We start from the raw sequence: 27,154 nt of genomic DNA, 5'->3' as shown, positions 1-27,154 counted from the left end.
GAGGTGTTTACACAAAAAAAAAAAAAAAAAAAAAAAAAAAAAAAAAAAAAAAAACAGCTACTTACTGAGAGAGTTCTAGGTGCAAGAATTATTTTAGATGCTAAGAGACATAATAGTGAACAAAACCAACAAAACTCATTGCCTTTATGGATTTCACATTTAAGTTGTTGCAAATACGTACATACCAAGGCAAACCAGTGCTAACACAAATTGGGGAATTCTAAAATGAAGGTGCTAAGTCACCAAAAGGTTGGAGTGCAGCTTAACCTGAAGAAATTTCTGGAAAGAACAAACAACTATAAAAATGACTAAGATTCTCTGTTTTCCTTTGCTCATCTATCCTCTAAGAGTGTGATTTATTTTTTCTACAATCTCACTCTCTCTCTGAAAACTGGATTTTTGCGTGCCCTACATATAACCACCTACATGATACAAAAATTTAATCTCTTTATTCCTCATTCTGGAAGAAAGGTCTCTGATTACAGTAGCTTGGTCAACATTTGCTTATGGTTTATCAACTATGACTGGGGCTGGTGGCATGACTAAATTGTATAAAATGGTACAAAATGGCTGCCACTACTATAATCTCATGAATGGGAGAAGATTTTTAAAAAGTGGTGAAACTTCAGAGCTCACATCTCTTGGTTGACCTCAGAATGTCCTTATGAATGTAGGCTTTTGGGTATAGGTATTATGTCTATTCTGGCTCCCACTGAAAAAAAAAGAAGAAATAAAAAAAGAGAAAAGGTATTTGATCTCCAGCCTCTCATATACAGATGTTCAGGTTGTGCACTATACAACCTCAAAACATCTATTGTGTAGACATAGTAGATTTGTATATGTATTCAAACAATTTCTCAGCAGATGGCACTGGAAACTCTCATGCACTGCTACTGAGGTTATAGATTGGTACAACCATTTTGCAAGACAGTTTGCCATTTTCTAGTAAAATCAAAGATATATATGCATACCCTTTGATCCCGGAAATCTCCTCAGGCACTTGGGCATCAAAATACATGTACAAGAATATTCATATTGGCATTATTCCTAATTGTGGAAAACCAGAAACAACATAAATGTCCCTCAGCAATAGAATATGTAAATAGATTATGGTACATTTATACACTGGATGCTAGCAATAAAGTAAGCTACAGTCACATAAAAGCATGAATGAATTTTACAAACAAATATTAATTTTTCCTTATTTTTGTAAATCTCCTTAGAATACAATAGACTGTATAAAGCCAAAAATATACAGATGTATTGTGGGGTTTATAATTTATGCATAAATAAAGCCTATGACAACAATAACACAAACAATGGAAGGGGGGAAACAGAAGAATCCTGTTGTAAGGATCTCATACTCTTTGTTGGAGTGGCATAATATTACTTAAAAGTAGATTATGGTAAGTTAAAGATGTGTACTACAAATCCTAAAGCAACCATTAAGAGGCACAGCTTATAAGTCAACAAAGAAGATAAAATGAAATCATGAAAATAGTTAACCCAAAGAAGGCAGAAAAAGAGGAAAAGTTTTTCAGTCCTACTGCTCTCAAATTCCAGAGGACAAACAAATGCCTCTCTGGAAGAGCCAGCCCCTGACTCTGTGAGTCCTGGCTGTTCTCAGTACAACCCACACCAAAGTCATCTCCTTCCCGAGCTTCTAAGCTGCCTATTATGGGGAAGTAGATGCCTCATGAATCTCAGCGTGTACATACATGATCAGGCACTCAGGCACATGCATGCACACACACACACCACACCTATATCATGTCCTTGTCTCCACCACAGGGCTGTCACTGTCACCCAAGTGCCCTTTCCTGCCTTTGGGTGACCCCCAAATTGCAGGAGCCCCTCGCCCTCAGCTGAGCCCCAGGTCATCCCCAGCTTCTGCCTGTTAGTGCCCCTGAAATGGAAGCTGCCCTGAACCCTGACTTGCTCTCTCTAATGGCTCACCTGTAAAGTAGGGAAACCCCTCAGCAGATGTGACTGCTCTGTGAGAAAAAACAAGAGCCATAGAAATTAAAATGTTAGTACGCTGTCATCTCCACCCAGCCTCTATCCCTGGGGTCCTCCCTAAGTTCTTCTGGGTTTCTCATTGTTTCCTCCTTTGAGTCCCTGGAAATGCCTCCCCACTGGGTATCTCATACTCCACTGGAAATCCCCTGGAGTCACAGGGCTACTTATCCATCCCTCCTCTCAGCCTCATAGAGAAGTGCCTTGGAGCTGGGCACTGACCTCAGGCCTTACCTTTTCAGAGGTGAAAACAAAGCCACAGAAGGCTATGACCCAACGGGAGTCCTCTACAGGCTACCACGGTGAGGTTGGGATGAAAAGACAAGAGATTTATGGGGGATTTGAGGTGGTAAACATGAGATTGGAATTGAACTCCACATTTACCATTGACAAACCTACATTCATATCCCAGCTATCATTTAACACTTATGACACTTTAATTAGTTATCTTCTTTAAGCCTCAGTATTTTCATCTGTAAACTGGGTTAATAAATAGTATTCGTCCCTTAGGGTTCCTGTGAATATTAGAGATACTCTATGGAAAAACCCTTGGAACCATGCCTGGCATGTAGTAAGTACTCAATAAATGCTAACTTGTACTATTGTTGCTGAGACTAAGACTGCTTGGAGCCTCTCTGATGCTGCCTTGTGTGTGGAGTGTGAGGGAGAAAACGGTGGTGTAGACAGAAGAGTCCAAGAAGACCTAGATTTGAGGCCAGGCTCTTCTTGCTAGGTGAGACTAAGCAAATCACTTAGAATCTCCTAGCCTTGATGGGGTTAGTTTTTCATTCATTCATTCATTCATTCAACTTCAAAGAGCTACTCTAAGTTAGCTGCAAATGAAAATGTTTATTAAAATCCCTTGGTGCATTCATGTATTCCTTCAACACAACACTTACTGAGCACATACGTACTCTGCAGTGGGCTCTGTGCCGGGCACTGGGAGACAGATGAGTAAGACATGGTCTCCCCACCAGCAACACTTTCAGTCTAGTGGGGAGCTAGATCAGCAAGCCAGCAATTATAGCATGATAAAGACATGTCCAGGGCCTTGGCTTTAATGGTGAGGAGAAAGATTGGAAGCTTGAGGACTGAAAGAAGTTAAGGATGAGTTTATTTTCACCAATGACAGACTTGAACTCCATATGCTGAGGGTAAGAGGGGAGAAGTGGAAGATATCCTGAGGACAAAAGTGAGGAAAGACATCTCTTTCACTGGGAATAGAAGGAAGAGAGAAAGATGAGCACAGTAGCCAGTTTGTGGGGACAGGGAAGTTAAAGGAGCTCTTGTCTGTGGTGCTGACTTTTACAGTAGAGGAGCTGTGTCTCTTTCTGCAGAGAGCACATGGCGTCTGGCCTCTTTATCTCTGCCCTCCTATCTGTCCCCCTCCTCTGCTACTCAGAACATTAAGCCTTGCAGGGTGACTTAGTTGTGTTGGTCTTTCGCCTCTACTAGTCTGTAAATTCTTTTTTTTTTTTTTTTTCGGTACGCGGGCCTCTCACTGCTGTGGCCTCTCCCGTTGCGGAGCACAGGCTCCAGGTGCGCAGGCTCAGCGGCCATGGCTCACGGGCCCAGCCACTCTGCGGCATGTGGGATCCTTCCGGACCGGGGCACGAACCCGTGTCCCCTGCATCAGCAGGCAGACTCTCAACCACTGCGCCACCAGGGAAGCCCAGTCTGTAAATTCTTTACCTTGAAGCCTCCAGAGCAGCAGAACGTCTCCTTCTCTGGTTTCCAGAATCCCATTTGCTCCTCGTTCTCATTCCACCCCTCTTCCCTCTTTTTCTGTCTCCTTCACTGACACCTGTTATGTTACTCTGTTGGCCCCTTAAGATTCTATCCCATGCCCTCAATAACATTATAATCCCCAAATCCAGCTTTAATCCTTTATCTGAGCACTCCACCCTTATTTCCAGTTGTTGACTGGACATCTCTTCATTTGTGAGTTTTCACAACATCCAAATGGGTTTATTAAGTGTACCTCCCAAGACTCCAACACTGTTCCTCCTTCCTCAGGTTTTAGCAGTCATCACAGCTGAAAAACAAAAGCAAAAAAAACCTTGAAATTATTGTTGATTCCTCTGTCTCTCTCCACTTCCACTTAGTTCTTAAGTCTGATTGATCTGTCTCTAGAAACATCTATTCATCTGTCTTAAGACCTTCATTAGCCAGTAAACTGATCTCCTCATCTTTTACAGTCTTTTTCATTCCTTCTGCCCTGCCTTGAGGAGCTTGTTATTCTACATTTCCTCTACTGACTGCTTTGGAGCCCAGTGTCAAAGAAGCTCCTTTAGGAGTTTACCTAAGTAATCCTAAGATACAGAACAGGAGAGAAAATTACAGTTCACGTGACGGAGACAGACCAACCTTGTCCAAGTTAAGATGTTTGTGGGCAGCCCATGCCAGCTTATTCTCCCCCTTAAGGATGACCATCCTGTGGTATTTGGGAAGGAGCGGGGGTCCCTAAATGTCTTCTTGGCCACTGCTCCTCCGTGCTGCGTTTTCCTCCATGCCCCTTTATTCCATCACAGATCACCTCTCACCTCACTCACTCTCAGCTCCTGAATTCCACCCCCCCCCCAGAAAGTCTTCAACAGACCTCCCCTAAGAATTTTTACCACCTCCCCACAAGTGTTGTCTGGTCTTTGCCCAACCACAACGAAAGTACATTTCTCAAAATTTGAGTTATTCTGAGTAAAATAATGCTCTAAGAGTTCCAGAAACACATTCCAGGGTGGGCTTTGGAATTCCAAATCCACTTCCTTTTGAGGTCTCTCTGTGAACTTAGAGATGCTCCTCTTTAGTCTTCTGAGTATTCAGAGGGTGGCTATAGTAACACCAATGTAAACATTGATTTTCAGAGACAGTACATTTAAACCTATAAGAAAGAAGAATATTTCTTCCTAGCTGCTCCACAATTCATAAGGCTTCTCTAATCTTCAACGTAATTAGTAGTTATAGTAAAATGATCAACTGCCTCATTTGCCTGAAAGGTTTCCTGGGACACCGGATGTTCAGGTCTAACACCAGGTAAGTCTCCAGCAAGCCAGGACTAGTTGGTCATCCTGAAGCTAAGAGCATGCACTCTGGAGTCTGTCTGGGTTCAAATCCAGCTCTGCCACTTACCAGCTGTATGATCTTGAACTAGACTTAATCTCTCTGTGCCTCACTTTCTTCCTCAGTAAAATTAAGAAGATTAAAAAAGATGAAAGCATTTAGAACACTGCCTAACATATGGTAAATGTCCAATAGGTGTCAGCTACTTTTATGCATATCAGGGTTAATTCCTCTAATCATCACACCTACCACCACCAAATGGTTCTCGCTAAGAATCTGGATAAGATGTGAGCCCAGTACTGAATCACACATCTTTAATCTTAATATCTGCTCTCTTAATTATACAAAAACCTGGCCAAAGCTTTGAAATTACTACTCTCAGAGCCCAGTTAACTGTTTAGCTTCTTACCATCTTCTCCCTGTTCCTCATTCACCTTACCCGACAAGCAATGCTCGAGCACTTCCTGTGTGTTTATGGTGGCTCTGTGCTTGGAGCTTCAGAGAACACAATATAGGTATGCTGTTACCCCTGTTCTCCTGGAACTCACATTCTGAAAGGAATGCAAGCATCATCCATGACACTGATGACAAGGCCAGGCAGGAGGCCCCACATCCAGTCTAGAGGGTCTTAGGAAGGGAGAAGTCTCTGTGGCCCATTGTTTGTGTCCAGGAAGAACAGAAGTACTCCTCAGCAACTTTCCTCTCCCCTTGCCACACAGTGTACCCCAGGCACAAAAGTGAGGCCATCATTCCTGACTTGTTCCTCTCTCCCAATAAGCCCCACTTGGTTCTTCCCAGGCTTCTTGGACCAAAGATTCCTCATATATTCTTTTTTCCTCCTAATCAAGGGTCTTCTTCATCCTTTCTATTGCCTCTGGCCCATCACTCTTTTTTCTCTCCTATACCACACCTACTTTCCGCCTAATCTTTTACTCAGCAATCAAATACCTGGAGTATCACAGATAAACAGCATCTTGTAAGTTTACATTTCACATACAAAAGCCAAGAGCTCCCTAAGGACAAGGAATGTCTTGTTCATCTTTGTTGCTCCCATGACACCTGACATAGTACCTGTCTGTGCCCCAAAAGAGTAGACATACGTGCACGAAGAGGTGGATCTTCATCACAAACCACGCAGGCCCTAAAATAAAAATAGGTTTTCTTCCATTGACCATTTTGTTCTAACAGTCTCTGATCCCCACTCCTGGGGCCAGCTCAGGGCCAAAGCCAGTGGGTAAGGATGGAAATAGCAGCACCTTCAACATCTCCTACACCAACTTCTTCCTGGGGGGCTTCTCTGGATTGCGACAGTGGAGGCCCCTCCTGGTTCTGCCTCTTACTTTTCCCTATGTGACCATCGTCTCTGCCAATGCCCTCATCATCCACACGGTGGCGGCCCAGCAGAGCCTGCATCAGCCCATGTACATGCTCATCGCCCCGCTTCTGGCTTTCAACATTTGTACTGCTACAGCGGTGATACCCCAAAAGCTGGAGGGCTTTGTGCATTATGTTAACCCCATATCACTGCATGGCTGCCTGGCCCAGATGTTTTTCATCTACCTCACTCTCCTTCTGGACTACAACCTCCTGCTGGCCATGGCCCTAGACTGCTTGGTGGCCACGTGCCATCCACACTGTTATAGTGACCTGATGACCTCCCGTCTGCTAGGCGTGCTGGCCTTTTTTGCCCTGACATGGAGCCTGGGAGTGGCAGTGCCCTTGGTAGTGCTCACCTCACGAGCTTGATTCTGCCAGACGGCAGTGATCTGACACTTTACCTGTGAGTACATCACACTGCTGAGCATAGCCTGTGGAGACTTGACCTTCAACAACTGGTTGGGGCTGGCCATGCGGTTGATCACTGTGACCTTTGATCTAGCCCTGCTGGGGACCTCCTACACCCGCATCATCTATGCTGTCTTCTGGATATCTCCTGGGGGAGCCCGAACCAAGGCCTTGCACACGTGTGGCTCCCACTCCCATTGGTCATCCTCACCATCTACCTCTCTAGTCTCTCCACTTCTATCGTTTTCCGAGTAGCCAAGACTGTGTCTCAGGATGTCCAGAACCTGCTCAGTGCCATCTATCTGCTGCTCCCAGGAGCCTTGAATCCTGTCATCTGGGGGTAAGGATCAGAGAGATCAGGCAACATGTAGAAAAGATGCTCTGTGGAAAGGAATTAGCCCAGGAGGTTAGGGAGAAGCCAGAGAGGCTGCAGAATATGAGAGTGAAGGAGAAACTGCCAGAGTGAGAGAACTTCATCAACTTGGGAAATTGGGGCTGTGACCTCTGGGAACAAGAGATAAGCAGGCAGTACTGAGGGACAGGCTGGAATTTCCTGAGATTATGGATGACTCAACAGCAGGTTCATTGTTGGTAAACTATTCCTTTTTGAATTCTTAGAATGCTCTGTTTTCACTCCAATGATAAAATTGCTTTTCCCTATTTATTCTTGTTATTAGTTTCTCTGTCCTCTTCTCCTTGACTCCTGAGAAAGCCCCCCAGTTAATATCTGGATATATGGAGCTCCACTGGAAGTTGTATAGAGCAAGTTGCACAGACCACGACTTGCCCTGAACACCCAGTCTGAAACAAATAAATAGGCCAGGCTCTTCCCTGGTGCCCAGTCTCTCCCAGATACATAGTAAGATTGGACATGAAGCCCAGTCTCACCGAATATACAGGTCAGTTTTGATGCCATCGGTCTAATGCAGGCACACAAGTTAGGTTCTAGAGTCCAATCAGTTCCAAACACAGGTGAGCCTCTGCCTAATATTCCCAGTCTGATATCCCCAGGCACACAGGTCAGGCCTACCCCAGGGGTCCAGTCTAGCCCAAACAGGTCAAGTCCAGCCAGGGGGCCCTCCAGTCTGACAGACACCCAAGCCAGGTCTTCTCCTTGGGACCCAAATTCACCCAAAGACCAGCCTAGGCCCTTATCTGTACTTGAGCTTGACCCAAACCCAGAGGTCATGCCACTCTTTCCCATGGTAGCCAGTGTGATTTATCTAAGTCACCCCTACTTGAAAGACCTCCATAGCTGTCATCTATAGAATGGAGTATCTATCCTTCAGAGATGTCCCAGAAAGAGGCTATGGTGTCCCATACTGTGCAGGACCATCTGTAAACCACCCAAGTTTTCTCTTCCTCTATCACTTGATCATATGGAATGTCCCATGAGGCCATGGGTGCAGGCTGGGAGAGAGAAGGTGTAGCAGGAGCGAGAACCATGGGCATTTGGGCCAGTTCTTCAGTAATTACTTGTGCTTTCAGGGCCTGCTTGAGCCCAATCTTGTATATACCACTTCCATTTGATGATGGAATGCTACTATGCATGCCCAACTTTAGGCTTAGGGGGTCAGACAACACCCAGTTCATGACAGGCAGCTCAGGTTGCATGGTAACTTCGTGGTCTTTGGTTAGGCAGTCTTCAATGCCCAGTAGCAGCCAAAAGCTGTCTCTCACAAAGTATTTATCCAGAGAGGATGGCAGGGCCTGCCAAAGGCTTCCAACAGCATCCCTATCTGCCACTGATACTTGAGCAGCTTGCATGGCAGACTGGACCTGTTGCAGAGCCAGGTTTGTTCTTTGTCCTGGGCCCCACTCAAAACTAGCAGCTTTTAGGGTCACATGGTAACTGGGCCAGAGTAGCACATCCAAATGAGGAATATGTTGCCATGTCGTCTCCAAAATCCAAAGAGGCTCACTAGACCTTATACCTTTCTTTTGGTTGTAAGAGGAGCCAGATAGAAGAATTTATCCCTCATCATAGAAGGAATATCCCAACATGCCTTATACCATTGGACCCCAAGAAATTTCACTGAGGTAGAAGGTCCCTGAATTTTTGTCCGATTTATTTCTCATTCTCTGACACACAAACATCTTACCAGTAAGTCTAGAGTAGCTGCCATTTCCTGCTAGGTCCAATCCGCATCTCAACGTAATGGAGCATTGTGATGTACTGTGGAAAGGAAAAGTGATCGAGATGAACTAAATTATGACACTGGGCTAGAGAGCTGATAACTGATACACCCCTGAGGCAGAACATATACATGGTCACCCAGACCCTTGCCTCTTTGTTTGATTAGGAGTATCCAGTGATGGTATTCTGCATGTCTCTATTGCCACATCACCACCAGGGACTATCAGAGCTCTCTTTACTACTGAAAAGTCACGCTTAAATCTCATCAAATTAGAGAACCAACCCAGAAAACTCATCTTTAGGATTCCATTCCTCTAGAACCATTTCCAGTACCAGAACCTATATTAGTCAGTGTTCTCGTTCTCCAGAGAAACAGAACCAATAAGGTGTGTATACACACACACACACACACACACACACAAACACACACAATCTTATCTATATATTCAGTTGACCCTCGAACAATGCAGGGATTAGTTCCAGGACACACAGAGGATACAAAAATCCACAGATGCTCAAGTTCCATACAGTGTCTATATCCACGGGTCCACATCCACAGATTCAACCAACCACAGACTGTGTAGTATTGTAGTACTTATTGAAAAAATCCAAGTGTAAGTGGACCCGTGCAGTTCAAATTCATGTTGTTCAAGGGTCAACCATATACATCTCTCTCTCTCTCTCTCTCTCTCTCTCTCTCTCTCTATATATATATATATATATACACACACACACACACACGTATATATAAAGTAATACGGGGGACTTCCCTGGTGGTGCAGTTGTTAAGAATCCACCTGCCAATGCAGGGGACACAGGCCCAAGCCCTGGTCCAGGAAGATCCCACATGCCATGGAGCAACTAAGCCCGTGTGCTACAACTACCCAGCCTGCGCTCTACAGCCTGCGAACCACAACTGCTGAGCCTGTGTGCTGCAACTACTGAAGCCCACACAACTAGAGCCCATGCTCCGCAACAAGAGAAGCCACAGCAATGAGAAGCCCGTGCACTGCAATGAAGAGTAGCCTCCACTCACCACAACTAGAGAAAGGCTGTGCACAGCAACAAAGATCCAATGCAGCAATGAATAAATAAGTAAGTAAGTAAGTAATGTGTTCACAATTGTGGAACTGGCAAATCCAAAACTGGCAGAGTAGGCTTCCAGGATGGAAACCCAGAGAACAGCTGATACTGCAGGTCATGTCCAATGGCAGTCTGCAGGCAGAAGTCCTTTCTCAGAGGACCTCAGCATTTTTCCTCTTAAGGACTTCAACTGATTGGATGAGGTCACCCGCATTATGGAGGATAATCTGATTTACTCAAAGTCTACGAATTTAAATGCTAATTTCATCTAAAAATAATACCTTCACAGCTCTATCTAGTGTTTGATCAAATATCTGGATACCATGGCCTAGCCAGTTGGCAAATAAAATTAACCATGGCATTGCCTAGGCTTACAGCAAGCCTAACCAAGTATGGGAGTGTCCTAGCACAGAGTCAATCTGCAAAGACCAAGGAAAGCTGTCAAAACATTAACTGAACATACTCTGCAGAAGAGACTTCACTGCAAAACAGTTTAGTCTCAGAATATTTCAACAACAAAAAAATCACAGGCATTATAAAGAAACAGGTAAACATAGACCATTCAAAGGAAAAAGATAAACTGACAGAAACCACCCCTGAGGAAGCCCAGCCGTCAGACTTTCTAGACAGACATTAAAACAACTGTCTTAAATATGATGGAAGAGCTAAAGGAAAACAAGTAAAGGAAATCAGGAAAACAATGTATTAACAAAATCAGACTATCAACAAAGATGTAGAAACAATTAAAAGGAACCAAACAGAAAGTCTAGAGCTGGAAAAAGCAATAACTGAAATGAAAATTTCTCTAGAGGGACTCAACAGCAAAGCTGAGCAAGAAGAAGAAAGAATAAATGAACTTGAAGATAAGGCAATTGAAACTACTGAGTCTAAGGAGCTGAAATAGGATGAAGAAAAGTGAACTAAGCCTAAGGCACCTGTTGGGACATTGCTAAGTGGACCAATAGATGCAACATTGGAACTCCAGAAGGAAAAGAGGGAAAGGGGCAAAAAAGATTACCTGAAGAAATAATGGCTGAAAACTTCCCAAATTTAACAAAAGATGTGAATATATCAATCCAAGCAGCTCAACAAACCCCAATTAGGCTAAATTCAGAGACCCACACCAAGACACATTATAATCAAACTGACAAAAGCCATTAGGATGGTTATTATAAAAAATACAAAAAATTAACAAATATTGGCAAAGATGTGGAATAACTGGAACTCTCGTGTACTGTTGGTAGAAATGTAAAATGGTGCACTTGCTGTAGAAAACAGTTCGGCAATTCCTCAAAAAGTTAAATATAAGATTACCATCTAGTCCAATAATTCCACTTCTAGGTACACACCCAAAAGAACGGAAAGCAGGAATTCAAACAGATACTTGTGCATCAATGTTCACAGCAGCATTATTCACAATAGCCAAAAGGTGGAAATAACCCAAATGTCTCTCTCTCTCTCTCTATATATATATATGTATATATATATAATGAGATATTACTCAGCCTTAAAAAAGGAATGAAATTCTGACACAATACATAAATGAACCTTGAAAATATTATGCTAAGTGAAATAAGCCAGACATAAAAGGACACATATTGTATGATCCCTTTTATTTGAGATACCTAGAATAAGCAAATTCAGAGTCAGAAAGTAGAATAGAGGTTACCAGGGAATAATGGATGAAGGGAATGGGGAATTATTGTTTTATGTATAGACTTTCTGTTTGGGATGATGAAAAAGTTCTGAAAATAGATAGCATTGTACGTGTACTTAATGCCACTAAATTGTATGCTTTAAAGTGGGTAAAATGGTAACATTTATGTTATGTATATTTTACAATTTTTTTAAAAAGAAGAAAAAGACATATATTAAAATCAGAATTCTATATGGTGTCTAAGTAATTTGTCTTAAAATTTCTTCCCTGAACCCTCAAATAACAAAAAATCCTTTATCAAAGTTGACCTTTGTATGAAAATAAATGACAAAATTAGTCTCACACAATCATTTAGAAATGTTTATCTTTATTTCAGAATGATCTATTAGGACCTTATCCAGATAAAGGTCCTGTCAGCACTTCTCACGTGTTATGACTCAGTTCTGCTTCTATGGACACACCAGTCAAAGTCTCCTTACCAAAACTGAAGTCACCAGAAAAGGGGTACCAGATGGGTGATGAAACCCTATTTAATCACTCCCTATTTGCAAGATGACTTCTTTTGCATTCCTAAAACATCTACTTTGATTCCCAATATATCAATTTTAAAAAATCATTACTTTCACGCTTATATAGAAACAGTACTTTAAATCAATTGATTCTTTTCTGCAATAAAGTCCAGCAAAACCTTATCACTTCAAGCAAACCTACTATACCTATCTATGCTCAAGAAGTAGTTTGGCTATTAAAGAAGGGCTGGTCTCTTCTAAGCCTTTCCTCAGGATCCACACATCAGACATTCATCTCTATTTTCCAAAGAGCACACCATGGCTGCTGTGTTCCTCTCCTTCTCTTCTTCTTTTGATACCTTTTCCTTATCTTTCAGCTTTTCTTTATTTAGAGTGAACTGGATCGGATTAGCTGCTGGTCTTGTCCTTAAATAATACATCCCAGTCTTCAAACCCTAAAAGGGAAGTAAATACAACTAATTAGGAGAAGCTGTGAGAACACTAGCATTAAAGACCAATGTTTAAAATACATTTCCATAAACCAGGTCAAATTGCTTTCTAAACTTAGAATTATATCTCCTCTAGGAAGCCCTCTCAAAAATGCTTAAAGAGAGAAAGCGATGGTCAGACAGTATACTCTATCCTTTTCACCCCTAAAACAAGCTTATCTCTTTGAAAATGTCAAATATTTTTGTTCTCTAGTCTTTTTGTTTGTTTGTTTTTATGTGTATGACTTCCAAGTGTGCCTAAGAAAACATGTCTGCCTTAGATTATAACTATTTAGAGGTCTAGACTGTATCTTTGTATAAGAACTGATTATGACTAATTCAAGGATAAGAATCACCATTCTCTATTCAGTATCCCCAGTCCTGGAACATAGTATAAGTTCAATAAAAGTTTGTTAAATAAAAAAATAAATTCATAATTCTATATAAACACCTAGAATATTGCTAGGGAATAAGAATACATTATAGACTCACAGGCCTTTACAGTTGGCAAAGACTAGCTAAGTGATTGGCTCTTATCCTGTAGATAAAGTGGGGAAACAATGGATATTTTTGAACAGTGGGTTGACATGTGTAAAGTTTTATTTTAGGAATGGTAGCAGTACACAAGATGGCCTAGAGTAGAGATACCAGAAGAAAAGAGATCAGTTACGAAGTTAAGAATAACAGCAGTGGAATAGAAAGTAAGACATTCAAGAAATAGTACAAAGGAACAACTGACACTACATGGTGAATGACTGCATGGAAAGTAAAGGAAGGATCATAGGTAACTCCAAGGTTTCAAGCTTAGAATAAAATAATCCTAAAAGAAATAAGAAAATTCAAAGTGAGAGCTTAATCTGGTATAAAACCCATGGGTTGGTTCTAACATACTGGACTTAAAGTGAAAGAACTTCCAGGTGGCAATACTTAATATGTAGCTAGAATATAGAACTCTGTTCCAATTCTAAAATATCCCAAGCTGGTTGACTTCCTCCACTTACCTGTTTCCAGCCATAGAAGTGCATACTAGTGAGTTTGCCATAGTTAGGCTCAGCAATATGTATGTTCAAAGACTGGCTTTGATCAATGAAAGCTCCTCTCTCGGCTGCCATCTTGAGTACGGTTTTCTGAGAGATTTCCCACACAGTCTTATAAAGTTGCTTCAGGTCATCAGGAATTTCTGGTATGCTCTGAAGAAGGGAAATCAAATGTTTATTGCACGCTGGTTGAAGAAAGCAGTATGATTAACAGAATGGTGACCCCCAGGGTCTGGCCTTGGTTCTACTTCCAGCCAGATCTGACCCTACCATTCCATTTAATACAGTATGATCCTTATCAAGTTTCCTAAGACTACTCACTTCTGGCTTATGAAGTCAAACAAAACCCCATCTAAACAACAAAATATCAATCTGGTGGTAGTTATTTAAGACTCATCTTTAATTGGTTAATGGCCAAAACATTCACTGAAAAGTCAGAGCTAAGCAACAATAAATGACCCTTGACTTTTGCAGAAAATACAAAAACTCAGGGCTGTAACTCACAGGGACATGACCCAAGGAAGCAATGAGGAAAAACCCTTTAAATAAGCTAGGACTTCACAAACTCCATTTGGAGTCAACAGAAAAAGGCTTTCCTATTTCTTAGGTCTAGGGTTAGCTTGCATCAAAACACAGACTGGCTAATGCTACAGTTTCCATCAGCAAATATAGAAACGTTACAAGAATCTTTATCTGTGTTGCCAAGCAGACAAATATTTAGCCAGAGGCCTCTATTTACAAATAAATAAATGCTTCTTGATTCTCAGCTACAAATATTTCACTGTTAAACACTATTTCTGGCTCTGCCTTTTGGACTATCAGTCTTCAATTCTCCATCATACTTTTTAATTAAGTTTGACTCTAATTTCAGGCTTTATATCACTGGTCCCCAAACTCTGACTCACTTGGCAATTATCTAGGGAGTCTTTAAAAAATACTGATGCCTGGCTCTCACTCCCAGACATTTAATTTGTATGGGGTACAACCTAAGCTTCAGGATTTTAAAAGCTCTTCAATGTATTCTAATGTGCAGAGAAGTTGGGAACCACTACTTTATATTGCTGCACAAACAAGAGGGTAAGGCCTAGCTATGTGAAGATGCATTTAATCCTAGCACAGCAATGCAGAGTTGAACAGAGCTACATAAGCCTATATGACCACAGTGAATAGCCATTCTTTCTCTGCATTGCCTGGGATAAGTGAGAAGTTACCAATGTAACTACCAACTTAGCTCCTGAAGAGAACACTTTTTTTTTTTAAATTCTGTACCTGGATAGAGCCATTGCATGCAATAATCTGATTTTTCATCTCTTCATTCCACAAGCCCCGCTCAGTAAGATCTTTCAGTAAGTGAGGATTTACAATCTGAAACGGAAAGGAGAAAGATGTGAAGGAATAAACAACAAAGACAGGGCCTAAACAGGATCACAGACTTGGAGCTTAAAGTAAATAAGACCAATGAAGAACATTAGATTGCTTGGTAAATTCTATTTTTTATAAAACTGAGAGACCTATCCCACTACATGAAAGCTATATTCCTCTAAAATCTTGATATCTGTTATTCAAAACATAACACACGGTATTTGCAAAAGTGAAAAGAGCTAATGCTGCCTAAGCTGGGTATGTAGAATGATTCTTTTTTCTTTTTAAGTAAGGACATAATAAATACTTAAGAAAATTAGAAACGTACCCACGCCAAACCTTACAGAAATTTATTTCAGAGTATCTGCAAGTTCACAAATGAGTATCTTTTAAATTAGTGGTTCTCAACCTGCAAATGAGAATTACCTGGGAACCTTAAAAAAAACACTGGTCCTGCCCATCAGAAATTCTAATTTGTAACCAAGGCTGAGAACCACTATCTTAAAGGATACTTCTATACACCTTGAGTATCATCAACTTAAGCAAATGAGGTTATAGTATATGTCACTATGATTACAAAATGGTTAAACGTCATGTGAACTCTAATATCAAGTTGCTTTCATACTCAACCCTCAATCCTTCATTCTTTTGACAGATATTTGTTAAATGTCTATCATATGCTGAAATAACATAAACAATATTAGAGATGATAACTCACTTTATCAAAACTTTGCACCGACACTAAAATAAAGGGGCATATACTAAATATGAGTAGCATTTACTCCCAACATCAGGCTTCTAAAAGATTTTCCTGTAGGTCTGGTTGTGATCTTCTCACCTGAAATTCTCCTGACAAGACTCTGCGAGTATAGATGTTACTGGTATAAGGTTCAATTGACTCATTATTTCCCAATATCTGAGCAGTTGAAGCAGTAGGCATCGGGGCAATGAGTAAACTGTTTCTTATACCATACCTAAAGAAAAGGAGATTATTAGGTGCTGGTTCTGAAGCTACAATCTGTCAGGAAGACAGCTACTTTAAGTTATTGTAGTAAATGCAGTTGCTGCGAGTAATACCAAACACCCATTAGACTCACATGTTGACTTTTGCATTTAACCCCTACAGGGATGCAACTCCACAGTATGGGTGGTATAACTTGGCCCTCTCCTAAATGCCTAATTCCTAAACAGAATTAGCACCGTTTCTACTGCTGGTAAACCTTATCATGCCATGACTTATGCCAGTTAGGAATCACAGCACTTGATACACTATCTTGCCCAAGAAAACACTCACAGGGTTATCGGAGAGTCCCCACCTGTATCAGGGTACACTCATTCAACCCTTACTCTTTTCTAAGTGCCTATGTGATCACTGTGCTAGGCCCTTTAAGGAAACATAATGATGTGAAAGTGGTCAGAACCAGACCTCTATCCCCACAATTCTCCATTTATCCTGAACAGGATAATGAATAGAAAAAATTATGCTCCAAGTATATTCCTGACTTCCTCTATCACCTGTTTAATTAAATTTCCTAGAAGAACGCTAACATCTTTTGACTCTATTCAGTGCCAAAGAGAGTGCATAAAAATATAGTATCTAGGGCTTCCCTGGTGGTGCAGTGGTTGAGAGTCCGCCTGCCGATGCAGGGGACACGGATTCATGCCCCAGTCCGGGAAGATCCCACATGCCGCAGAGCGGCGGGGCCCGTGAGCCATGGCGGCTGAGCCTGCGCGTCCGGAGCCTGTGCTCCGCAACGGGAGAGGCCACAACAGTGAGAGGCCCGCGTACCGCAAAAAAAATAAATAAATAAAATATAGTATCTGAACTCTGAGAAATCTTCAAACTGTCCTAAGCACAGCTTTCAAAGCTCAGCCTAAGAGATACTTACTCTACAACATCTTTCCTAACCAGGCAGACAACACTAAATACAACTGTCAAATACAAATATTTGCATTGCAAATATTTTCTGTGACCTGTACCTTTACGTATATTTGTGTTACATGTCTTACCTTACTTAGTTTTAAGTTTCTCAAGGACAAGGAGTTCATCTTTCCTACATTCCATACCTCTGGATTCATACAGCACTTAGCATAGAGACTCACATCCTAATGGAGCCTGTACAACTGGACTTTCAACCTCTCTATGTCACTTTCTAGTTGTGAGGCATCAAGCAAACCACCAACTATCTCCATGTCTTTACTCCCTCAGTAGAGTGGACAGTGGTTTCCTGTCCAGAGACAGGAAAATGTTTTGAAAAGTCATATATATATGATATATCCAAGCTATGGAATTGTCTGTAATCACTAAAAACATTAGGTAAATCTGCATGTACTAAAAGAGAAACATCTCCAAAATAAATCACTAAATAAAAAGTCTCAGAACATGTCAAGTTTGATCTCATTTATATAATAAAACTGTGTGTGCGTATCTGCAAATGTACTGAAAAAGGTCTAGAAAAATATACACCATTCACAATGGTTATCTCTGAGAAAAGAAGTAAGTTGGTTTTTTTGTTTGTTTTGTGGGACAAAATGGCTGGCAGAGGTATAAAGAAGGGCTTTTACTTTCTATTTTATTTCCATATTTGAACTTTATTAACAATGAAAGTGTATTCATGTATTAATTTTGAAATTTAAAAAAGTTATACATAAAAAATATTTAAACTACATTATTTTGAGAAAAACAGAATAATAGAGTACAGGTCCATTTTTGTAAAAATTGAATTTGCATGTAAATATACACATATATACACACTCATAAGAAAGTCTGAGGACGATAGACAAAAAGATACAAACAGGTTTTTTGGGGGGGTGATGGTATTGGGATAATTTTCATTTTATTCCCTTTCCACATGTATGTTTTCTAAATTATCTAACATGTATTATTTGAGTAACAAAACAATTTTAAGGTAAACAGATATTTTAAAGAGCATTTTAAAGCTACTGCTTCCTTCTGCAAACATTAAACACTTTGTATATGCATTAACCTAGACATGACAGACAAACATTCAGCAAAACATTCTGCCTGCACTCAAATCTCTTATGTTTATTAGTTGGAAAGGCCTACATTTTTCAATTTTTACATTTTTCTTTCACACAGTTTAACACATTAAACCCTCCAAAAGCTCTTCCAAAATCCATAATGAAGTCCTATGACAATCAATTCATTGAAAGTCATTTATGTGCCCAATGTGGTTAAGCAATAAAAGTGAAAAACATTTAAAAAGCAAACACACTTGGAAATATGAAGGTTTAACGAGAAAAAGAATTACCTAATCTTGGTACTCAAGCCCCTAAAACAAGATCAACTAATAATAATAATACTTACCAGGTATTAAAATGCTTTCATTGTGCCAAGCAATTTGCAGGTTACTATACATATCAAATATATTGTCCTAGGAAGCATTTTTAAAAAAATAGTTCTATGGATAGGTCATTTTAGTCCCATTTAAAAGAAAAAAAATGAATTTCAGAAGCTAAAATAACATACCTAAGTTCGAAAGAGCCAGGCTGAAAACCTGAACCCTCCTCACTTCAAAGCCACTTTACATCTCTACTTACTTTGCAATCTTCTCCTTGAGAAGTTGCCAGTCCCACAGGTTTGTAGGAGTAACATTCCACATATCATACTGAAGGATCTAAGGAATAAACAACCCAAATTTATGATAAATCATTGTATGACAATTTAAAACTATGACAAAAACCAAACAAATAACTAACTGCCATGCCCCCACATCCCAACAAATGCTGTCTTTTGGTAAAAGCTGTGTAAGAAATACAAGGACCAGAGACTTTCCTGGACAAATTTCTATGTAGTCATATTGATTAGAATTAGGCTAAGAAAACTCATTAAGGCTTACCTCTTCCCCATGTCCCTGGCTGAGTCCTCTCAGAGGACCCCTATCATATATACAAACCAGGAAATTCTAACATTTATGAAAGCATGTTGTTTTTGTAGAGTAAAAGAATTACTCTAGCCTCATCTTTTTTAACTGCCTTGATCTGCCTCTCGATCTATTTAGCTAATAAACTTATTTTCAAACAATGTAGAGTTCCTAAATATCAGCAGGAACTGTGAGAACTAAAAATAACATCGTATTTTACAGGGAGGAGAATCATACTACTCATGACGAAGGCAGTGTGGATCGTGGGATTCTAGGACAGCTCCCAGATTCCCAGCCCCCGAGGGTATAGGCCATTATTTTCTCCTCCCCTTCAGTGTATACAGGACCTGGAAATACAATGGATGCCACTCACATAACTATGACAAACGTGAAGGGGTTCTGCAGGTACAATTAAGGGTGAAAATCAGTTAATTTTTTAGTTAAAAGTGAGACTATCCTGGATGGCCCTGACCTAACAAATGAAACCCCTCAAATGGGCGACTGAACTGGGCTCTTCTTGAAATGAGGGACTCTCCCTCCTACTGGCTTTGAAGAAACAAGATGCCAAGAGTTCTAGAGTTACAAGGAAATGAACCAGGTGAGCTTGGAGGAGGACCCTGAGCCTCAGATGAGACCACAGCCTCTATCGACATTCTGACTGTAGCTTTGAGAGATCCAGAGATCAAGACTCAGCTAACCCAAGTCTGCACTCATGACCCATGGAAACTGATACTGAATGTATGTTGTTTTAATACACTACGTTTAGTAACAGAAAACTAATACTTGGGAGTTCCCTGGTAGTCTAGTGGTTAAGATTCAGCGCTTTCACTGTTGTGGGCCCTGGTTCGAACCCTGGTCGGAGAACTAAGATCCTGCAAGCTGCGCATGGCGTGGCCAAAAAAGAAAAAAAAACTAATACAGTTAGCATTCTTCTTACGTCATTTTAGCAATGATTAGTTTTAAACGGAGTATCCTTTTTACTCCAGAGGACAAAAGGACCATATGAGTTTACTCTGTCTGGTGTAACAAATTACCACAGATTTAGTGGCTTAAAGTAACAAAAATTTATTCTCTCACAGTTCTCAAGGCCAGAAGCCCGAACTCAATACGTTGGGAAGGCCTCACTCCCTCCACAGGCTGGAAGAGATTCTGTTCTTTGCCTCTCCAACTTCCAGTGGCTCTCGGTACTCCTGGGTTGCAGCTGCATCACTCCGATCTCTGCCTCTGCCTCTATGGTCGTGTTGCCTCCTCTTCTTCTCTGTGTCTCTTGTAAGGACAACTGTCACTGGATTTAGGGCCCACCTGGATAATCCAGGATAATCTCCTCATCTCAAATTCCTTAACAACACCTGTAAACACCCTTTTTAAACCAAATAAGGTAACAGTCACAGGTTCCAGGCATTAGGATGTGAACATACCTTTTTGAAGGCTACCATTCAGCCTACCATAGGAACTCACAGGCAAAAAGAAACTTCATGCATATACTTACTCCTTTGCTGACTGGAGAGCCCTCATAGGTTTCATATGGGCCATACTCCTTGGCCAATTCACAGCTGGCTTCCAAGGCTCCATAATAAATGGTTTCAAAGATCTGCTTATTCAATAACTGGGCCTCCGGACTCTCAAAAGGGTACCTCATCAGAATAAAAGCATCTGCCAGACCTTGTACCCCAATTCCAATGGGGCGATGGCATCTATTTGATACGCTTGCCTTCGTGCCAACAGATTTAGAGAAGAGACAACATTAATGAACAGTAAAAGCAACATTCTGTAACAAATGACACACTCTCTCTCTTTATCTCAGTTTTCTCACACCATTCCAATGATAACCATTTAGACGATGACTAGAAGACTGTGATAAACTCCTTCCATCTTGGATTTCAATAATTACCAATAAGCAGAGAAATCTATTCATACCTCTGGGACAGGGTAGTAGTTAATATCAATAATTTTATTCAGGTTTCGGACAATGACTTTGGTGACTTCAGCCAACTTCATAAAGTCATATGTGTGTTCCGATGTGACATACATATTCAGGGCCAGGGAAGCCAAGTTACAAACTGCAACCTGGAATTCGGAAAAAAAGGGTCAAGAGTCACACGATTTTTATTTCTTCCACTGTGTCAATGACACTACTCTGTAAGCCTCTAACACTTGCTGACATTAAAATTTTAAATTTCTATTTTGACTCCTCCCTCTTCACCATTCACCAGTTCATTTCTAAATCCCAAAACCTATTCTCATATGTGAACTGTAGCACGCACCAGTGAAATAGGTAAGATGGGGAAAGAACCATATGCTTCATGGTACATGGCTCTACTACCAGACGTATGCCACATTATGCTGTAATTTTTTATATATATCTGTCAGTAGATGTGCACTGTCTAATACAGCAGCCACTAGATTAAAACTAAATGAAATTTAAAATTCAGTTCCTCAATTGCACTAGTCACATTTCATGTGCTCAGTAGCCACCCAATACAGAACGTTTCTATCACTGCAGAAAGTTCTTCCAAACTGCACGTCTACTTCACCCTCATTGAGACTCTGACAGCCCTTAACTCCTCTCACCTAGACTCCCTCATGCCCTTCACACCTACTCAATTTTACACATGTTGCCAAAGTACCCATTTTTAAAACATAACTTGAATCATGTAAGCCTGATAAATGCTAGGGAGAAAAATAAGGCAGGAAAAGAAAACAGAGTCTTGGGGCTAAGGATGGAAGGAGTGCCATTTTTTTTTTTTTTTTTTTTGCAGTACACGGGCCTCTCACTGTTGTGGCGTCTCCCACTGCGGAGCACAGGTTCCGGACGCGCAGGCTCAGCGGCTATGGCTCACGGGCCCAGCCGCTCCGCAGCATGTGGGATCTTCCCGGACCGGGGCACGAACCCGTGTCCCCTGCATCGGCAGGCGGACTCTCAACCACCGCGCCACCAGGGAAGCCCAGGAGTGCCATTTTTAAATAGAGTTGCCAAGGAAAACCTCACTGAGAATGGGATATATGAAGAAAGAACTGAAGAAGTCAGAAAGCAAGCCACGTGGCTACCTGGGGAGAAGAGCATTTTAACATTCAAAAATCCTGAGATAGGAGTATGCTTCATATGTTTGAGAAACAGCAATAAAATTAGTAGAGCTGGAGCACAGTAAGAGCAGATGAGGTGGGATACTCAGTTGTGGAGGATCTCACAGGGCATTGCAAGGACAGAAATGAGGTACTGATACATGCTACAGCATGGAAAACTGACATAAAAGACCAAATATCATATGATTCCATTTATATGGAATACCTACAACAGACAAATCCAGAGACAGAAAATAGGTTAGCAGTGCCGGGGCCTGGGTGAAGAGGGGAACAGGGAGTGACTGCTAACGGGTACAAGATTTCTTTCTGGGGTGATGAAAATGTTCTGGAATTAGTTATCAGTGATGGTTGCACAACCTTGTGAATATACTAAAAAAACACTGAATTGTATACTTTAGAAGGGTAAAATTTATGGTATGTGAATTATATTTCAATTTAAAAAAAAAGGATGAACGAACTCTGGATGGGCTGGAAAATCAAAGACGAGTATTGTGCAGAGGAATGATATGATCTGATGTTTGTTTTAAGAAGGGTCATTTTATTCTCTATAATATAATCTATCTTGTATAATAGTCATGAGTATGTCAATTTCCTCCAACTAAATTGTAAGTTTCCAGAGGGCAGGGGCTGAGCCACATTCATTTATATCTGAGAGCACTTAGTATAGTGTCTTACACATGGCTGGTGCTCAATAAACTTTGTTAAATTAAACTGCAACCTTAGTAGTATGTTCAACTCACTCACCATTTTCTTTCCGACTTTTCATTTGTCATGTTTTTTTTAGGTCCTAGAATTTGGGATCTGCTCCTTCCTCCGCATTTTCGTAGTTTACATCCAATATCCAAGCTGCCTGTCATCTGACTAATGCAACAATCTCCTTAAACTAACCTCCAGCCTCTTCTCACACTAAGCCATTCTATAACCAGAAGCAAGAGCCATCCTTCCTATCCTAGGGATGCTATTTTCCTTTCAGAAATCTACAAGGGCTTTCCTGCATCTGAGACATGCCATCTTTCACATACTATCTCCCTTCCCCCAGTTGCAGCCATCTCTCCATACACCAAACCTTAATGTATTTGCTCCATCAAAACAAACTTACTTTTACACTCACTGCACAAAACCTATCCCTGTCTCTGATCTGTCATACAGGCAGTTCTTCCCAAATGGAAAGCTTTTCCATAAATTTCTTTTTAAAATATCCAAATCTATGTCTCATTTCTAGCCTTGCCTCTTCTGTGAATCACCTTAAAGATCTGAGATGAGAACTCTGTCTCACCATTCACTGAAAGGACTCTCTCATGCTTACATACTTTAAACTGAATGAGCACCCTAACACGTTACTGTGTTTGTCCTAACCCTAACCTAAATAACTATATATTGCTATTTTTCTCAAGTAAAGGTTATTACAACAATGTGTGTGAAATAAAAAATTGACAGTCTTTTCTACATGGCTCAAACTAAAAGATATTTAAGGGCACACATCACACCTCTTCCTTTATAATCTCTATTTTAGTGCCCTTCTGCTTTCAGCAAGCTACGAAAAACCCCCTTCACCCAACTTAAGGGAAATCGTGTGAGGGAGTCACAAATAATTCACATACTCCTAAGATTCTTCTCTCAGTACCTGAGGCAGAAGTTTTTCTACCTACCTCATCTTTGCTGGTATACTCTACTATTTCTGTGCACAGGTTGCTGCATTTGATCGTTCCTAGGTTCTGCTGGTTGCTCTTCCGATTACAGGAATCTTTGTAGAGCATGTACGGGGTACCTGTCTCTGTCTGAGACTCAATGATGGCATACCAAAGCTGCTGAGCTTTTACAACTTTGCGGACACGACCCTCTTTCTCATAACTGAAAGGCAAAGCTAGTATTATTTTAATATTCCCTAAGGAAAATCTTTATTGCAGATAACATGAAGAGAAACACCAAAATATAAAATATTGAAAACTCTTAAATTTCTTACTAAGTTTTGCTAAGAGAAAGAAATTAGGAATATGATATTTATTTTACTATGGCTAAAGTCAATCCCACTAAATCAACAAAACCTTCCATAATAAAAAGGAACAAAACCTGAAGTACTCAAATTGTGCTACTGTGCTAAAGCAGTACTGTTGTGCTATTATTTAATGAACTATTGACATGTGTGTCCCAGTTGCCCTTGATTCCTGTGTACTACACAAAGCATAACTTGTTCTGTCAAATGTACTTTATGACAAAGCAAATTAATAATAACCCTGCTAAATAACTCTTTGCATTAATTTTTTAAAGGATCAATTAAAAAAACCTGAATACCTATTTACATGTCTCAAAGTTTCAAGAAAGAAGACAAACCAAAATTTTGGTGAAGATTCAGGAAGAAAACATGACCAAAATAAAATTATTAGTCACATTCTCTTCTAGATGCTTCTCAAGATTCCTAGAAACTGGCTAATGATTGATGTAGTTTTAAAATTTAGAGCCTGTAAATAAAAGAAACACACAGTTAAAGCATTATTACTCTCATATTTTTCCCATACCTTTCATATAGCTTCTCAAATTCTTCTCCCCAGACCTCATCCAGACCAGGACACTCATTTGGACACATCAAAGACCAGTCCTGCAAAGGGAAGAAGAGTACCAACCATAAGAAACTTCAAATAACCAACCACACGTAGTCCATTAGGAACACTGCAAGGGATATTGTGGCTTCCATAGACTGTCTTAAAAATTTGCTTTAGAAATAATAATTTTAGGCTCAGGCCCAAACATCTAGTTTTGCATGTTTGTTCATGACCCTTCAACCATTTAGTTCAGATAGCATCTACTTTAGAGAATAAAAATCCAAGAAGGCAAGAACGGCATCTTTTAACTTGTTCAGCATGCCTTTCCATTGCATAACATATAGGTGGACTCTTCCTAAGCGTGATTTAAGATGACTGAGGAGAAAACTTATATGAATCAAGTTGTTATTACTAACAAGTACCTATCTCTCACCTGATTAGTCTCCACTCGTTTCATGAAGAGATCCGGAATCCAAAGGGCAAAGAAAAGGTCCCTGGCACGCTGCTCTTCCTTTCCTGTGTTCTTCTTTAAATCAAGGAACTCAAAGATGTCTAAATGCCAAGGCTCCAGGTAAATAGCAAATGCCCCAGGTCGCTAATGGTAAACAAATCATCATTCTTCTCAGAATCAGAATAAAACAAAGAAACTTCATATTTTCCAAAGCACTTCAATAATATCTCCTTGGATCTTCACTACAATTAATGAATTAAATGAGATAATACAAATAAAAGTAGTATAAAAATATAAAGTAGTAGTAGTTTTCTTACAATTCTAGCAGTAAAAAAGAGCATTTAACATAAAGAAAATGTGGAACAAGAAAGACTAAATAGGACTTCCCTGGTGGCGCAGTGGTTGAGAATCCACCTGCCAATGTAGGGTACAAGGGTTCAAGCCCTGGTCCGGGAAGATCCCACATGCCACAGAGCAACTAAGCTCGTGAGCCACAACTACTAGGAGCCTGCGCTCTAGAGCGCCACAACTGTTGAGCCCGCGTGCTGCAACTACTGAAGCCCGCGTGCCTGAAGCCCGTGCTCTGCAACAAGAGAAGCCACCGCAATGAGAAGCCCACGCACCTCAACAAAGGGTAGCCCCCACTTGCCGCAACTAGAGAAAGCCCTCGTGCAGCAACAAAGACCCAACTCAGCCAAAAATAAATAAATAAATTTATTTTTAAAATATAAGAAAAATAAAAGACTAAATAATTTATCCAAAATGACACAGTGAACTAGGGATGGAGCTTCCACTTCAGCAGTCGTCCAGCTCACTTCACACTATGTGACATGTATGTAAAGCCCAAAGAAAATCACTTTAACTTTGACAATAATGTTGTGCTCAAAAGGTCAAAAAGGTGGTATGTCTTATCAACGTCCCCATAGATTTTTTTTTTTTTTTTGCGGTATGCGGGCCTCTCACTGTTGTGGCCTCTCCTGTTGCAGAGCACAGGCTCCAGACGCGCAGGCTCAGTGGCCATGGCTCACGGGCCCAGCAGCTCCACGGCACGTGGGATCTTCCCGGACCGGGGCATGAACCCGTGTCCCCTGCATTGGTAGGCGGACTCTCAACCACTGCACCACCAGGGAAGCCCCCCCGCCATAGATTTTTTTTAAGTGCATCAGAAGGAAATTCATAAACTAATAGGTGATTACTATGCCTACATATACATATCCATAAAAGACAGGCTAGATAGTTGCAAACTATCCTGCTGATAACATTGGATAAATGTTATCTCTCAACTTTACTTTTCCCTCTATAAAATAGACAGAGTTTTGTTTTGTTTTTGTTTTCTTTTTTTAAAGAAAAACCTAGAAAACATATTACAACCCTTTTTCAAGGTTAGGTATCAATATGAATCACAACTTTAGAAATTCCTTGCAAATCAACTGTCATGTAAGACAGCTGACTCAATCACTGGCTGCCTGGAGCCAGGGATAAAGTATGTATTGGTGGGAGTGATGGGGGATTAATACAAAGGTGCATGAGGAAACATGGTGGGGTTATGGAAATGTTCTATGTCTTGACTGGTGTGATTACACAAGTATATACATCTGTCAAAATCATCAAAATGTACACTTCAATTGTATACACTTAAAAGTAAAAATTATACTCATTAAATTGATCATAAAAGTGGGAAAAAAGCAAAGTTGTTAGAAACATACACAATGAGCCATCTTATTATAAGCATATATGAGAAAAGATTTTCAGTTCTGATTTCTAGGACTTTCAGTAACAAAGCATACCTTGTTTCCACCTTGATCCACATATCGAGCTGTGTTGTTATATACTCTCAACATCGGTACAAGACCATTGGAATTGCCATTAGTCTGAAAGAGAAACTGAGGATAAAGGCATCTGGAGGAGAAATAGGGGCCTCAGCAAGAAAAAGAACAAAACGGTTCAACAGTGGACAAATTACTCTCTCCCAGTCTACAGCTTCATCTGCTCCCCATCTCTCCCTCTGCTTTAAAAACATAATGCCCAACATAAAATAAAATTTTGCTGAATAAATCGCAATTA

General features: G+C 40.5%; 2 protein-coding genes across 2 annotated transcripts in view; one reads left to right on the top strand and one right to left on the bottom strand.

Annotated features, from left to right (window-relative positions):
- The first annotated feature begins 4,981 nt into the window (after nucleotides 1-4,981).
- Nucleotides 4,982-7,324, top strand: LOC112390755 (olfactory receptor 52L1-like). Its single transcript, XM_024731822.1, is given in 4 exon segments — nucleotides 4,982-5,046; nucleotides 6,288-7,053; nucleotides 7,056-7,191; nucleotides 7,194-7,324. Coding segments are annotated over 4 exon segments (1,098 nt in total).
- A 4,758-nt stretch (nucleotides 7,325-12,082) lies between these two features.
- The window catches only part of RRM1 (ribonucleotide reductase catalytic subunit M1), a 34,803-nt gene continuing 19,731 nt past the window's right edge, over nucleotides 12,083-27,154 (bottom strand). The window contains exons 9-19 of the mRNA XM_024731836.1: nucleotides 26,878-26,961; nucleotides 25,073-25,234; nucleotides 24,616-24,695; nucleotides 23,749-23,950; nucleotides 20,933-21,082; nucleotides 20,505-20,726; nucleotides 18,693-18,769; nucleotides 15,970-16,105; nucleotides 15,039-15,134; nucleotides 13,734-13,922; nucleotides 12,083-12,699 (exon numbers count right to left, since the gene is read on the bottom strand). Coding sequence (XP_024587604.1) covers nucleotides 12,514-12,699; nucleotides 13,734-13,922; nucleotides 15,039-15,134; nucleotides 15,970-16,105; nucleotides 18,693-18,769; nucleotides 20,505-20,726; nucleotides 20,933-21,082; nucleotides 23,749-23,950; nucleotides 24,616-24,695; nucleotides 25,073-25,234; nucleotides 26,878-26,961 — 1,584 coding nt within the window. The 3' untranslated portion in view covers nucleotides 12,083-12,513. The remainder of the gene's footprint in view (nucleotides 12,700-13,733; nucleotides 13,923-15,038; nucleotides 15,135-15,969; nucleotides 16,106-18,692; nucleotides 18,770-20,504; nucleotides 20,727-20,932; nucleotides 21,083-23,748; nucleotides 23,951-24,615; nucleotides 24,696-25,072; nucleotides 25,235-26,877; nucleotides 26,962-27,154) is intronic.

This window comes from Neophocaena asiaeorientalis, unplaced genomic scaffold (genome assembly GCF_003031525.2).
Source record: "Neophocaena asiaeorientalis asiaeorientalis breed wild unplaced genomic scaffold, Neophocaena_asiaeorientalis_V1.1 scaffold232, whole genome shotgun sequence".
Taxonomy (NCBI): domain Eukaryota; kingdom Metazoa; phylum Chordata; class Mammalia; order Artiodactyla; family Phocoenidae; genus Neophocaena; species Neophocaena asiaeorientalis.
This window is presented reverse-complemented; position numbering and strand designations above follow the sequence as displayed.